The 15,873-nt window shown below is 40.4% G+C and overlaps 1 protein-coding gene across 2 annotated transcripts in view; it reads right to left on the bottom strand.

The window, feature by feature from the left end:
- CCNYL1 (cyclin Y like 1) overlaps nt 1-15,417 on the bottom strand; it is a 38,072-nt gene extending 22,655 nt beyond the window's left edge. The window contains exons 1-3 of one of the 2 annotated variants that reach the window (XM_053597912.1): nt 14,923-15,417; nt 3,659-3,733; nt 1,492-1,526 (exon numbers count right to left, since the gene is read on the bottom strand). In XM_053597912.1, coding sequence (XP_053453887.1) covers nt 1,492-1,526; nt 3,659-3,733; nt 14,923-15,148 — 336 coding nt within the window. In that variant the 5' untranslated portion in view covers nt 15,149-15,417. The remainder of the gene's footprint in view (nt 1-1,491; nt 1,527-3,658; nt 3,734-14,922) is intronic. The other variant, XM_053597913.1, reaches the window with a different exon arrangement.
- Nucleotides 15,418-15,873: the final 456 nt, after the last annotated feature.

Genomic DNA, 15,873 nt, shown 5'->3' with positions numbered 1-15,873 from the left:
AAAAAGACAAACTAGAAAACAGGAGGGAGAAAAAATTAAAGATCAATGCAGAAATACTCTTAAGGCCCAACATCTGAATAAAAGTATCCAAGAAAGAAGGAACAGAGAAAACAGAAGCAAGAAAAGGAGATGGTCTGTGAGGAGACTTCAGTGGCCCCAATAACAAAAAGGTCCACAACTAACCACAGTATGAAATTCCAGAATTCCAGGGAGAGAAGGTATTAACTAGAAAGCTTCCAGAGAAAGAAGGGTGTGTGTGTGTGATTAAAATTGGTTCCATGTAACGTACCACACAATGGCAACAGATTCAAGAACACTATAATGAGAACACAACAGAGAAATGTCTTCAGAGCCATGAAATTTAGTTTCAACCTAAAATGTTATATTCTATCAAATGGGCAGGGGGAGGTTCAAACAGGTTCAAAACTTCTATGTGCCCTTTCCCAGGAAGATGTGCCCCAGTAAAACTAGGTAGTTCAATAAAACAGAAGGAAACACAGAAGCTAGGACCTCGGGGATCCAACACAAGGGAGCAGTTATGCGAGATCTCAGATGACTGCAAAGAGATATCCTAGGAAAACAGGCACAGAGCAGGCCCAGGGAAAACCAGTGTACACTGGAGTAGGATGACAAAAGGCTGAGAGAAGTTGTCTTCAAGAGAAAAATGGAACAGATGTGTTTTAGTAGGTGGAAAATATTTTTGACAGGCATGTGACAAATGTTACAACATTTGGGGAGAAAATAGCTGTGAGAAAACAGGCAAATGAATACAGTCAGGAAATTAATTCCACACACATAAAAAAACGAAGGATGTGAAAGCAGGGAGACCAGCCAGCAGCTACTTACTGCATTTGGCTGTGTGAGCTATTGTTGGCTAGGAAAAGGGGATTATCTGGGAGAAGTGCAAAAGTGCTCAGATTTTAGAAATACTTAAGAGAAAGGTGAAGGGTGTACAGGAAGAGGCACACTAAGAAAACTCTATGACTTAGCAGTGAACAATATTTGCATAGTTCAGTAACGTAAATATTGATTACTGATTAATAAAAGTCAATGAAATGAAGGGAGGAAATGAGGGTCACAGTGGAATGAGGAAGCTCAGTTTTTACCTGCTATGGCAGGAAGTCACCTAATAGTGTTAAAAATTCATTTAGCTGTTACCACTGTTACTTTGATGAAAAAATAAGATTATAATTTCACAGTAGAAAATTTTTAAAAATAAGATAAGAAAATTAAGGCAAAATTATTTAAGACAGATCTTTATAACACAATCCAGTTATCAAAATTTTACTTACATGTCAGAAACCCTTAAAAAATGGGCACTACTAAGCCAAAGACTTAGTGTACACACATAAATTTGATATTTAAAAAAATAAGAGAAACTCCACAAAGAAATGCCCATCCTGACTGACACCATTATACCCTTAAGGAATCATAACAGACATACTTTCAATTCAAACGATTAACGTCTTAACTTTACAACTATTTACTTACATGGTTTAAATGGTTGCTCTTCCTCTTTTCTCGCACTAAGAATAAAAAAAATTAACTAATCAATTCTGATACAAATATCATAGAATAAAAGTAGCTTAATTATCTGATGAATTACTAACCTACAAATGAGCTTAAATTCCATTCTATTTTTTAAAATGATTTCCAACAAAACTTATACCAGTGGTTCTCAACCTGTGGGTCACAACCCCTTTGTACCAATGAAAACACATCCTGCATATCAGATATTTACATTATAATTCACAACAGTAGCAAAGTTATAGTTATGAAGTAGCAACAAAAATAATTTTATGGTTGGGGGTCACCACAACATGAAGAACTATATTAAAGGGTCACCGCTGGGCAGCGCCTGTGACTCAGTGGATAGGGCGCCGGCCCCATATACTGAGGGTGGCGGGTTCAAACCCAGCCCCGGCCAAAATGCAACAAAAAAATAGCCAGGCGTTGTGGTGGACACCTGTAGTCCCAGTCACACCTGTAGTCCGAGCTGTGTGAGGCCATGGCACTCTACCAAGGGCGACAAAGTAAGACTCTGCCTCTCTAAAAAAAAAATAAAATTAAAAAAATTAAAAAAAAAAAGGGTCATGCATTAGGAAGGTTGAGAACCACTGATTGATACTATAAATTATTTGACAAGATGACTCTCATAAAGTAAAATCTTAAAACTTAGCTTTACTTTTTGGCCTAACAGATATTCCATTACACATAAGTGAAAGACTCCCCATGTACCAGAGAAAAGCACAAGACAAATCAGGCCCATGAGAAATTTAGCTAATGAAGGAGTTTACCAGCTGCATATTTGGGCCACTACCAAGTAGCATTTCCTAAGTCTACTTTTACACACAGCTTACGTTAAGTACCTAGATCTAATGACTGAGAGCTCTAAGAACCCATCCCTGGACGCACCTGAATCCCTGGAAGCATCCTGAACTGGTGACTTGGAATCTACTAATACGTCACTGAAAAAAATAAATGAGTCTTCACTTAACTGGAAAATAACCTATTTTAAATTTAAATTTTAAAGCGAGCGTGCCAAGTTAATTGTGCACAGTATCACAGCACACAAAATAACTTTCTTCCAACAGCGGCCATTAGAGTAGAGGATCCAAGAGCGACTTGGCCTGCACTTTGTTCCCCACGCTGCCTCCTCCTTTGATGCTGTAGGCACACATTCCTTCCCACTGAAGAAAGACACATAGCATAGCTTTTATTTTCCACACATCTATGTGTGTGAAGCCCACGGCTCTGGGAGAATCTGTGAAATACAGCAATCTTAACCAGAAATGACTGTCTCAAAACGGGCAAAATACAAACTATGAAAATATAGGTTAGGTACCCGCATTCCTTCATTTCTGCAGGATGGTTAAAAAAAAAAAAAGTACTCTCATTTTTTATTATGCTGCATTACCTAAAACATTGTAAAAACCCTCACTTCTTGTATTCTTGCTGTTGAGATCAACAGAAAAACCTAGATGTATGCAGCTTTTCAGCAAACAGAGTAGGATTTAGCATAAAATTAAGGAAAATAAGGAGTGCAGAAAAATCCTGCAGTTCTGATTCTCATCCTGAAACAAGCAAGGCATAGAAACTTTCCACTAGTTTCATTTGCTGAGGCTAACCTTCTCAGAAACACCAGAGGGATGTTTACATTTACATCACATTAGGATGAAAAGGTTCTGTACAGCTTAAATGCTCTGAGCAGCATAAATCTGGATGTGGCAGGCTCCTTTGGTTAGATCACTGTGTTAAAGGTGGCCAAGATCGCAGTTTCAATCCCCACATGCAAACAACTGAGCTGTCTGATTTATTCAAATGAAAACCTTAACTGAAGTCTAATTTCTATCATTCATCTTTAAAATGCGTCCTTTGGAGCAGAGGAAAGAGGGCAAAGAAGTATGGAGAAATAAGGATAAATCCCGGACCATTTCCAAACCACATGGCCAATGAAGAGTGCTGATAAAGAGGCAAAATATGGGAACCAAAAGTCTACATGCTCTTACTAAAAGAATGACACTAAAAGAAAGCATATTGCATATTAAAACAAGTGAATATATAAAAAATTGAAACAATTAATTCTTCTATAATACATCCCATAAGACAGAAATCGTTTTCAGTCTTTGCCTTGGAGGAAAAAAAGATATTGTCTTACCATCTGTTTGAGATTTGCTCAGGAAAATTGTGCTTGCCCGTGGATGGTCAGAGGGATTCGATTCCAAAGCTAAATCTATAGAAGAGAAAAAAAGATGTGATAATTTAAGTGAGTAGAAAAGAAAGTTTTTAAATTAGCTACATCTTGATAAGCACATTGGCTCACACCTGTAATCCCAGGTTGATATTAACCTTTGGGAGGCTAATACAGGAAAGTTCTTAATAATAAATATGAAGGAAATATAACAGCAACAATATAAAAATTCCATTGGGGAATGTAAAATCATCAAATCTCTCCATACATGTAGACTAAAACCAAGTTATGTCCACGACTTCTTTTTGTAACTTGTACCTAAATAATCTGATGTAACTTTGAGATGAATCACATCAAGTAGAGATACCATCCCCCTCTTCTATGCTGACAAGACTAGCACACTTTAGGAATAGTCTCAAGCAGCAACTGATGCTGTGGCCAATTACTGTCAGACACCAGCTCAATAAATCAAATACATTAAAACAAAGAAGGCTGTTTTTGGCAAGCATTCTTCAGATAATCAAATGGCTAATTCTAACTCCATTCAACAAGTGAACTCATTTAGTTAGCTGTGGTTTATCTGGGGGTTATTCATCATGGTAAACTTAAGAGGACTACCTAAAAAGTTCAATGTTCTAACCTATAAGAACACTTCCATGATGGAAGTGATTTTTAACTTTTGCCCTCAATTTCCAAAGCTAAACTCTCACATCTTCCAATAGCAGGATTAATTTAGGGCTTCATCACAATTATCTTCCAAAGCAGGTCATAGGGCTGCTACTAAAAAATGTGGGTCCTACCTATGTCAAGGAAGGAAGGTCTAAGTCTGCCTGCAGTCTACCTTACCCCAAAGTGGGATAAACTCCTATTTCAGCCAGACTATACAACAGATTCTTGAATTCTCATAAAACAAACTTTGCCATCATACAGGATAATAAAAGTTGTCATGAGGAGAAAAAATAAAAACCTATGACGCTCCTCAGCAACGTCCATCTCAACCTACTTGTATTAACCAATCTTGTCAGAAACCAGGCCAAGACCCAGAGTAATGGTTATTAAGGCAGTACTTCCCACAGCTCATATTAATAATGGTTCTACATTTAAAAGGGTGCGGGGGGGGGGAAGGTTAGTGGTCAAATGGCAATATGCTATATATGTGGCTTTTAAAGAACCAATATTAAAAACTTACCAGTCTAGTAGTGAGTAGTTCTAACTCAGCATTTCACAAATTTATCTACCTAGAAACCTTGTGTTCCCTCCAAGTAATACGGTTTGAAACTTGCATTAACACACACGATTTGGGACTTCCTGGTTTAAGAGGAATCTGAACCATCCATTTTAATGGTGCTTCCAGATCACTAGAAACTTATATAGCTAAACCAATGGCTGTGTTCTCCACAGAAATCCCTTTACTGACGTGAAGTGTATTAAACTGCCTTTGGAGAAAATTATTCTTATGTAAAAGACACAAAAATTATTTTAAAGGTTCTTCCCCCCACATCTTTGAAAAGATGAGACAATGTTACCTTATTTAGAGAAATAAAGTCATTTGAGCACAAAATGACAAGTAGAGACTTTTATCACTGTCTCTAACTTAAAGCTTCTAAAAGGATTTATGACTATTTCCTACCAAAAAGAAAGCAAACATACTACTATTGAATCTAAAAAATGAGAAGAAATGTTTACAGAAGAAGCCATATTAGGTACCCATGTAATAGTAAAGTTTAATTAAGAATTTTTATATGGAAGCAGAAAAAACCTCGAATAGCCAAAACATTACTCAGCAATAAAAACAAAGCAGGAGGAATCATGCTACCAGACCTGAGACTGTACTATAAATCAATAGTGATCAAAACAGCATGGTACTGGCACAAAAACAGAGAAGTAGATGTCTGGAACAGAATAGAGAACCAAGAGATGAATCCAGCTACTTACCGTTATTTGATCTTTGACAAGCCAATTAAAAACATTCAGTGGGGAAAACAAATGGTGCTGGGTGAACTGGCTGGCAACCTGTAGAACATTGAAACTGGACCCACATCTTTCACCATTAACTAAGATAGACTCTCACTGGATAGAAGATTTAAGCTTAAGACATGAAACTATAAAAATACTTGAAGAAAGTACAGGGAAAACTCTTGAAGGAATCGGCCTGGGTGAATATTTTATGAGGAGGACTCCCCAGGCAATTGAAGCAGTATCAAAAATACACAACTGGGACCTGATCAAACTAAAAAGCTTCTGCACAGCCAAGAACATAGTAAGTAAAACAAGCAGACAGCCCTCAGAATGGGAGAAAATATTTGCAAGTTATACCTCCAATAAAGGTTTAATAACCAGAATCCACACAGAACTCAAACGTATTAGCAAGAAAAGAACAAGTGATCCCATCTCAGAGTGGGCAAGGGACTTCAAGAGAAACTTCTCTAAAGAAGACAGACGCCTGATCTACAAACACATGAAAAAAAGCTCATCATCCTTAATCATCAGAGAAATGCAAATCAAAACTACTTTGAGATATCACCTAACCCCAGTAAGAGTAGCCCACATAACAAAATCCCCAAACCGGAGATGTTGGCGTGGATGTGGAGAAAAGGGCACACTTCTACACTGTTGGTGGGAATGCACACTAATACGTTCCGTCTGGAAGGATGTTTGGAGAACACTTAGAGACCTAAAAATAGACCTGCCATTCGATTCTATAATTCCTTTACTAGGTTTACACCCAAGACCAAAAATCACAATATAACAAAGACATCTGTACCAGAATGTTGATTGCAGCCTAATTCACAATTGCTGAGTCATGGAAGAAGCCCAAGTGCCCATCGACCCGTGAATGGACTAGCAAATTGTGGTACATGTTCACCATGGAATATTACGCAGCCTTAAAGAAAGATGGAGACTTTACCTCTTTCATGTTTACATGGATGGAGCTGGAACATATTCTTCTTAGCAGAGTATCTCAGGAATGGAAGAAAAAGTATCCAATGTACTCAGCCCTACTATGAAGCTAAATTATAGCTTTCACATGAAGGCTATAACCCAACTACAGCATAAGAATATGGGGAAAGGGCAGAGTGGGGAGGTTAGGGTGGAGGCAGGGTAATGGTGGGGCCACATCTATGGTGCATCTTAGAATGGGTACAGGTGAAACTTAGTAAATGCAGAATACAAATGTCTACATACAATAACTAAGAAAATGCCATGAAGGATACGTCGAACAATTTGATGAGAATATTTCAGATTGTACATGAAACCAGCACATTGTACCCCTTGACTGCACTAATGTACACAGCTATGATTTAACAATTAAAAAAAAAAGAATTTTCAATGGAAGTGCAGGAAAATTAAGTTCCAGAATCAAAGAGGAGTAGGTTTACACACACACACACATACAATCTCAAAAATGATGTATGTAACTATATATTAAAATACAAAGATCAAAAAGGCTATGATAAAAAAAATGACGACATGCAAGAAAAAAGTGAAATTAGCCCAAGTGACAAGCTGGCAGTCCCTCTTCCCTGAGGTTTCAGGGTAGGCACATGAACCAGGACTGTCCAGTCACAGGTCTCTGCAGACTTCCTAAGAACCAGAGCAGAGAAGCAGAGCTATACTCTGGTGTGCCAGGTAGTCAGGAGCTGCCAGTGGCCCCACAAACACGCACAGATAGAGATTTAGGGAGATGTTTAGAAAATAAAAATGGTATCAACTACCATTCATCTTATATGTGAACATCTTTAAAAACATTTTTTTAAACCCTAATAATGTATGAAATTAGAAATATTTTTGATCTCATGATCAGGAAGCATGACTAAAGTTGTATTTTAAGACCCATTAGTTTTGTATTATTAATTTAAATTACAAATTAATTTGACAGCATGACAGGATGGTCTAGGGATAAGTATGACTTAAAAACAAATTAAATTCTAAATGTAAACGTTCTACAGAGGAAGAAATCTGTAAGATACCACTGACATCAAATACTGCTTTTTCTTCTAATCTAAGATTCTATTAGTTATAAGACCCCTCTCAAGTATACAGATGTTAGTATGTAAAAATATATGCAACTTAAAATAAGTAAAAATGCATTAATAAAGCCAGAAGTTAAAATTATGCAATTTAAACTGTCAAGAAACGATTTTTCTTGTTAAAATATTAAAGGAAGACGGCAGTGACAGAAACTAACAGATGCAGCACATTTCAGAGAAAGAGGCTGATTTCAACATATTGATTTCAATATATTCCAATTAAACAGAAGAGGCTGGCAGTCTCTGGGCCAACTGCTGGGCATCTGTTTATTTAAAGGCTTCCTGTATTTACTGACCTGCTCTATCCTCTATATTGTGCACTGTATTAGTTTTACGTTCCATAACACGAACATTTTAAGTCTCAATTCTGGTGTAAAATCTGGTGATTTTTGTCTAAGTCCACTCTCTTACCTGGTGGCCATGAGCTGGCCTGCCCCTCCGGAGGGCACTCTGCCATAGCAGTGTTCAGCGTGCTTTGTTCCTGCTTTCCCAGCCTCCAACAATCCTGACCTTGGCTTCCAAACCATTCCTCCCAGACTCTCCGTCAGTTCTCAGTCTCGCCTTACCTGTTTGAATCCTCGACCTGTGTTTAGTGACTGACTGACATTTCATGTACTGTAGCATACCATTCTCCTTTTATGTATTTCTTAATGTGCTTAAGTCCATTTTTTAGACTTTTAAGAACACTTCTGGGTTACAAGTACCTCCACTGCATTTATTATCCAATGTTACTATTTTAACTCTAAAGCTTAATTACTTTAATACACTAAAAAAAAAAAAGCTTAGAAAAAAAGATAGTATCCAAAGCAGCCCATACTAAGTCATTCCCTAAATTCTGTTCATATATGCCATATATCTGGAATTTACATTCTTGATCTACCAACTCTTATTTTTTAAAACTACAGAAACCCGATTTATCCTTCTCAGAGCCTGTCTTCTCATACATAAAATAGGTATAACTCCTACACTGTCTAACTCAAAGCATTGTAAGGATCAAAACAAATGCAAGAGCAATCTATATACTACATAATGCACAATAAATTATAAAACAAAAAACCTTCCACTAATTCAAAAGCAAAAAGCAAACATTTAACATTCATTGGAAAACCCATACCAAAATAGTATCTTGGGCAAACATGCACTTTGACTACCCACTAAAGTTAAGGAGAAAACAGTAACACAAAATCAAAGATACTTTCTCGTGCTCTTTTTTTCTTTAAATAAGCAAATACTCTCTGCTGTCTTTCACATAGATTACTGTATGTTCTCCTCCTTGCTTTTTTCATGTAGAGATCTCATTCTTTTTTACAGCTCTATATTTCTCCTCTATGTGGACATACCAGTTTATTTTACTGTTCCCTTATTGACATTTTCAATATTTTGCCAGTGAAAATAATACAAGATGGCTAGACACAGTGGCTCATGCCTGTAATCCTGGCACACTCGGAGGCTGAGGCGGGTGGATTGCCTGAGCTCAGGAGTTTAAGACCAGCCTGAGCAAGAGAGAGACCCATCTCTAAACATAACCGGGTGTTGTGGGCCCCAGCTACTTGGGGGTTGATCCTTAAAAGGATACTTGAGTCCAAGAGATTGAGGTTGCTGTGAGCTATGACACCACAGCACTCTACCCTGGGTGGCAGAGTAAAACTATCTAAAAAAAAAAAAAAGAGAGAGAGAGAGAAAGAAAGAGAGAAAGAAAATAATAGAAGCCAGACTCCTAGCTCTTTGGGAGGCTAAAGTGGGAGGATCACTTGAGGCCAAGAGTTTGAGACTAGCCTGGACAACATAGAGTGACCCCATCTCTACAAAAAACTATTTTTAAAATTAGCCAGGAGTGATTGCCTGTAGTCCTAGCAACTCGGGAGGCTAAGACAGGAAGATCAGTGGAGCCCAGGCTTTGGAACTTATAGTGAACTGTGACTGACCCACTGCACTACAGCCTGGGTGACAAAGTGAGAACCTGTGAAAAGAGGGGAGCCAAGAAAGAGAAAAGCAAAGCAACAGAAGCTTTGTGCATATTTTTTTGATATCTGTGGGATATACCTGCAGGATAAATCTCTCAAAGTGGAATTTCTAGATTAAACGCCATTTGCAATGTTGTGAGATTCTGTCACATTCCCCTTCATGGAGTTGAACTATTTTGCATTTCCACCAACAATATATGAATGTAACTTTCTTCACATCCACACCAAAGAATGCATTGTCAAGTTTCTGGATTTTCTCCCAATAGGAGAGAAACTGCAGTATGGTTTTAATTTGCCTTTCTCTTATGTGTGAAGATATGTTTAAGGATCATCTGCATTTGTTTTTCTGTGACTTGTCTATTCATAACTTTGTCTACTTTTAGATTCATTTAATTTCTTCAAGTCAGCCTATTTTAGGTCCTTATTCTTTCTTTGTTCCCTGCTGGCTCTCACCTGAATATTCTATCAGCCTCCTAGCTGGTCTCCCTGCCCCCACCCTTGCTTGCATTACAGTGTGTTCTTACACAGCAGCTAGTCTGATCTTCTTCTTGAAGAATTAATATTATTTTCAAACTATGTGTCCTCCAAGGGTTTCTCATCACAAATCGAGTCTTCATTCTTTGCGAAAGCCCACTATGTATACAAGGCCTCAGCCCGACATGTTCCTCCTGGCAGCCTTTTCACTGTGCTGCAGCCACTCTTGTTTCTTTCGAGGAACTCCCAAGGAGCTTTCCCTCTGCATGGAAGCTTCTATGTGCATGCACACCCACCCCACCCCACCATCCACCCCACACCATTCTTACATGACCCTCACGTTAAGGACTGCTCAGAAGTCACATAAGGTGGCCAGGCATGGTGGCTCACACCTGTAATCCTAGTGCTCTGGGAGGCCAAAGCCAGTGGATTACTTGAGTTCAGGAGTTGGAAACCAGCCTGAGCAACCGTGAGACCTCGTCTCTAATAAAATAGAAAAACTATCCAGGCCTTGTGGCGGGCACGTGTAGTCCCAGCTGCTTAGAGGGCTGAGGCAAGAAGATCAGTTGAGCCTAGGAGTTTGAGGTTGCTATGAGATATGACACCACAGCACTCTACCCACGGTGACAGAGTAAGACTGTCTCTTTCTCTCACACACACACACACACACACACACACAAAGTCACATAAAGAGAGTAGTCATCTTACATACACACCCCCCTAAAACTGCCCTCCTTCCCAACCCATCACCCTATTTTACCTTCTTCCCAGCACCTCCCTAACTGACATGTGTTATTTACCCCTAGCTCCTTCTAGGATCAGAGTTAGGTTGGAGTCCTTGTCTTTTATACCACTACTTGCCCTGCGTCCAGAACAACGGTGATCAACAAACATCTATTTCAATATGCCCAAAACTAATTAAGTTTCTCCCAGTTTTCTAGTACCTTCTGAGGTTTCTTCTAATGCTGTTTCCTGATTTGTCATCTAAGACCAGCATCAGACCTCTGAAAGTGGCAGCTATTCAAAACTGAAGACACTAGATAAGTTACAAAGAACCACAAAATATACCATCTGAGTTCTACAGGGAGGTATAACACATCAAAATGTTTTTATCTGTTCCCAGAAACAAACATAATGAGATAGTGTATATTTTTACTATAAAAGACGTCCAGTCATAACAGGTAAGTAAATAAATGACTCTCCAGCTACTCAGTATGTCATTAATGTAAATAAATGACAACTACTCAGTAGTATGCTAACAGTTCTGAAAAGGCATGAGGGAGAGCAGGGTACCCTGGCGTGGAAAGACATCTTGCAGTGCTGAGTGTTAACCACTGTTCCAGGAACTTACATCACTGCTTTAAGTTACAAAGCAGAACATATAATCTCCATTTTTGTAAAATAAAGAAAATAATATATTCATATGCATACACAAGGAAGAATCAATACCAAAATATTAATAAAAGCTCTGGGTATTCTGAGTATAATGAATGGCTTTTCTGTATTTTCCAAACTTTTTACATCAACACATTGATACTATTATTTTAGAAAAGCCAAAGGAAAAAAGGGATTTAAAATAGCTATTGGAAAGAGGAAAACTCTGTTGCTCAGAGGTTTTTCCACATCATATGCCCAATTCCTTCCCGCCCTCACCCCTGGGGGTGGGAGGGAGGAAGGAGTCACTTGAGAGAGCACCTTTAGCCAGCAAATTAGCAAAGCTCCTGAAGTCGGAACATACAGGGCTGTGTGACAGTTGGCCAGTAATAATAAAATTGAATAATAAGATCTTAGTATCTCATTTTGTGCTACTGATACTACCATCAGTTATATTAGATATATTGTCAATACATGTATTAGATACATTGAACAATGTAATATACAACCTGTAATCTGTATTAGGTTCTTAGGAACATCTCTTTGAAATGGTTTGAAAAAAACCTTCTGAAGTGTTTCAGAGAAGAACAAAGCAGAGCATCATTTGTTTGATTTTGTCTAAGTAACCAAAATAATTCAATTCTTCATTGTAAAAAAGCTAAAATGTTTTACATCTAAGTAGGAATTTCTCAGTTTCCAGGGAAACTGATATAAAATTGTCTGAAATAGAGATATTAAAAGCAAACTTTCAATGTGTCTATACTTTATATTTGGTGCTCTGTGTTTCCATGGAAACTTAAGGATAACAGGCAAATGCTAAAATTGAAGTTTCTCTTATCAAATCCTCAAATTTTACTGAATGCCACAAAATTATATTAAATTTTCAGAGACGAATTGAAATGAAAATTTAACCCTCATGCTAACAAAACATAAAATGGTAAATTTCATGATCAAAAACTATTTCTTCAAGGTTTCTGATTTAACATTTATTATTGCCCTATGTTTAACATCTGGTACCCTACTTGCCCTCTTAATCAACTTCTACTAATATTCCTTTGTCCAGTGCATTCTTGGCTTCAATTCACAGTTACCAGAAGAAACTCTTTAAAATGTATTTTAAAGTATTTAAAAATAATGGTATTTACTCATTACCATTTATTTGGTAAATTTAGGCCATGGTGTTACCTCTACTTTTATCCTTATGTATTGAAATGATTGTATAGACATAAGAGGCAGCCAGACAAGGTGGCCTGGGCTTGTAGTCCCAGCTACTCTGGTGGCTGAAGTGGGAGCTTTAGTCCAGGCCAGGAGTTCAAGGCCAACTGGGCAACAGAGACACACCTCCTTCCCCTCCTCCCCGCACCCCCCACTTTAAAAAAAATAAAGGATAGGGCGGCGCCTGTGGCTCAAGGAGCAGGGCGCTGGTCCCATATGCCGGAGGTGGCGGGTTCATATCCAGCCCCGGCCAAAAAAATAAAAAATAAAAATAAAGGATAGAGGGGCAAATGTTGCCTCTGAGTTGTATAAAATAAGCTTTGAATGGAGCTAATCAAGGTGAGAGTTAAGTTCTTAGAGACTAATCTACTTTACGGGTAAAACATAAGATATAGTCCTCAGTTTTTAAATTTTTTAAGAACTGTATTAGGATATCTACCACCTCCATGTCAGTATGAGGATTTAGAATCTTAATTCTGTTCAGTATCTGTCTTATATAGTCATTTCTGATCTCTAAGTCTTTGTTTCTTCATCAGCAATATAGGGAGAATATCCACAGCCTTATTTGTACTTGGAAGGACCAAGTGAGATGTACATGAGAATGTGCTGCAAATCTTAAAGAATGATATAAAGACCCTATTTGAGGGTGTCATCCAACATTAACTGGTTTGTAAATCACTCAGGCTTACCTTGCACCACCAAGCAGAGCAGAAGTTTTCTCAAGTACATACATGCTTTGTGTATGTGTACAAAGGTACAATCGATTAATTCACATAATATGCATATTTACTCATTCTTTTACAATTTTTGAACATTCTGAAGAGTACAGTATTTCCCTTTTTAGAAAGGCACATCCATCATGAGGCTTAACTATTCTAACATTTGAATAAATTAGAGCCCAACCAAAGTTTAAATGGAAGAGCTGTAAGACATATCCTCTGCAGTAATGAAACCACGGGCATTTAAATCAAATGAGACAACTGCATTTAAACATCTTTATGAGTCAATGTTTTCTACTTCAAAGGAATTAGTTTCTATTCAATAACCACCTTGGTACCCTGATTTATTTTTACCTAGATTCATCCCTTTCCAAAATTCTATAAAATCAAATTTCCTCTCTTCTCCAGGTCCCATCCACCCCCTCCCCCACAGTGGTTTGGAGTCAGAAGAAGTTTCACCTCAACACTCTTTATCTTTGAACAGGATTCTATTTGGGAAGTGGGAGAAGCCACAGAAATGAACAGTCTTGGGCAGGCGGGGTCTGGCATTTTAACTCTGGAAACTTTACATTACAAATTAAAGTCTAAATGTATGCGTCACCTCTTTTGAACTACTGACCATGACCACTGTTATGTGTCCTTTCAAGCAGGTAAATTAAGTCTGTTAAGTCCCTGGAGTAGAGCTGAAAGTACAGATCTGTGTCAAAGTGAGAATTTTAAACTAATCAGAACTCCATGGATAAACTACTTTGGGTTTAAGAAAAAAAATCTGCAGCCCTGGCAGTAACATTTCACACCTTCCAGTTATTTTAGGCATCTCCTCCCAATCTTCTTCAAGTTCAATCATAGCTGGAAGGAATAAAGCAGCTTCGATCTAAGTGACGTAAAACGGCCTATGAAGAATACCATATAGATCCTCCTATGGCAGGCAGCTTTTGTTTTGAATTTAAACAAGAAATCCTCAAACATCTGCGTCTGAATTATCCGAGTGTCAGCTACCTTAATGAGTTGGAGGAAAGAGAACAATCAGGCCCCTACCTGCCTCCTTCACTAAGGTACCATCTGGAGGATGGTAGAAAATGGGATGGGGACTCAGAAGTTGGGGTATTTGAGTTTTCATTGAGAAGAGAGACAGAATATTATCAAAAAAAGTCTTTATCAAGTCTTAGGGGACAATGAATAGAGCTACAAACAAGAAGGGCCGTGGACCGGACCGTCCCAGGCGGGGCTGGGGGAATAAGAAGAGGGTAAGAACTGGGCGTTCGGGTAGGGAGGAGAGAAAGTGGCCGGACGCGGCGGGGAAAGAATAAGGGGTGTGGACTCGAGGCAGAGCCAGCCCGAGTGAGTCCCGGTGCCCAACCCCGGGAAAGCCGGCTCCGGGCAGGAAGGAACCAGAGACAGCGGATGCTGCCGGGGGATCCCGGGGACGGCCAAGACGCCCGCTGCCTCCTTACCGTCAGGCATCTCCCGGTCGCTGATGTGCTGCAGGTGGTGGCCCTCGCCGGCCCCGAAATCTAACTCGGCGGGCTCCACGGCAGCAGGCGCCGGCTCCACCGCCACCGCGTCCTCGGCCACAGCCTCGTAGATCTCAGACTCGTAGTCTGGCTGCGCCGTCCCGCTGCGCCGGCCCAGCTTGGGGCTGGCATTGGGGGACACGCAGCAGCTCAGCGTGGTCCCCATGGGGCGCCCCCGCTTTCCGCGCTGCTGCCTGCGGTCTGCGCCCTCGCTCGCCCCCGACTCCGCCGCGCTCCGCAGCCGCCCCCTCCCCCAACAATGGCGCGGCCGGCACGGGCAGCCCCGGGCTACGCCGGGCTGTGCCGGGGCTGCTCCGCGCTCGCGCTCGCCGCCTCGCCCGCTGCTCGCCCGCCTGCCCCGCCGCCCTGCCCCGGGCAGGGCTCCGGCCTCGGCCGCACCCCCGCTGCCGCGCCGCCGCCGCCTCCCCCGAGTTGACTTGTGCGCGAGGGCGGCGACCAGCCGGGCTTATTTAAAAGGGGTGGAGACCCAACAAGCGCTAAGAGTCACAGCCACTGCCGGCAGAGAGCGCGGTCACGGCTCCTCCTCCTTCCGCCGCCGCCTCCTAACCGAAGGATGCTCGCCTTGACCGGCACTTGCCAACCGGAATGTATCCTGCGGTCACCTGGTTACGAGCAGCCAATCACGTCCAGAATTCTCTCCAGACGCCCGCCTCAGAGCCTGGGCACGTGACCCAAATGCCCCGCCCAGCCTAGCCCAGCCCCGCCCTTGCCCCGCCCCGCCCACGGTGAGTACTGGACTCCCGGATTTCATTCATCGCCGACTGCCGGGATCTTTCGGGTCCTGAGGTGAGTGCTGTCGGGCGTTTGCTGGAAGCCATTCTCGTCCTGAGCTCTATAGAAAACCCCTGTTAGTAAGGAGCGGGTTCCATT

The sequence above is a fragment of the Nycticebus coucang genome, chromosome 7, assembly GCF_027406575.1.
Source record: "Nycticebus coucang isolate mNycCou1 chromosome 7, mNycCou1.pri, whole genome shotgun sequence".
Lineage (NCBI taxonomy): Eukaryota > Metazoa > Chordata > Mammalia > Primates > Lorisidae > Nycticebus > Nycticebus coucang.
Note: the sequence above shows the minus strand (reverse complement) of the source record. Positions and strands in the feature narration are given on the sequence as shown.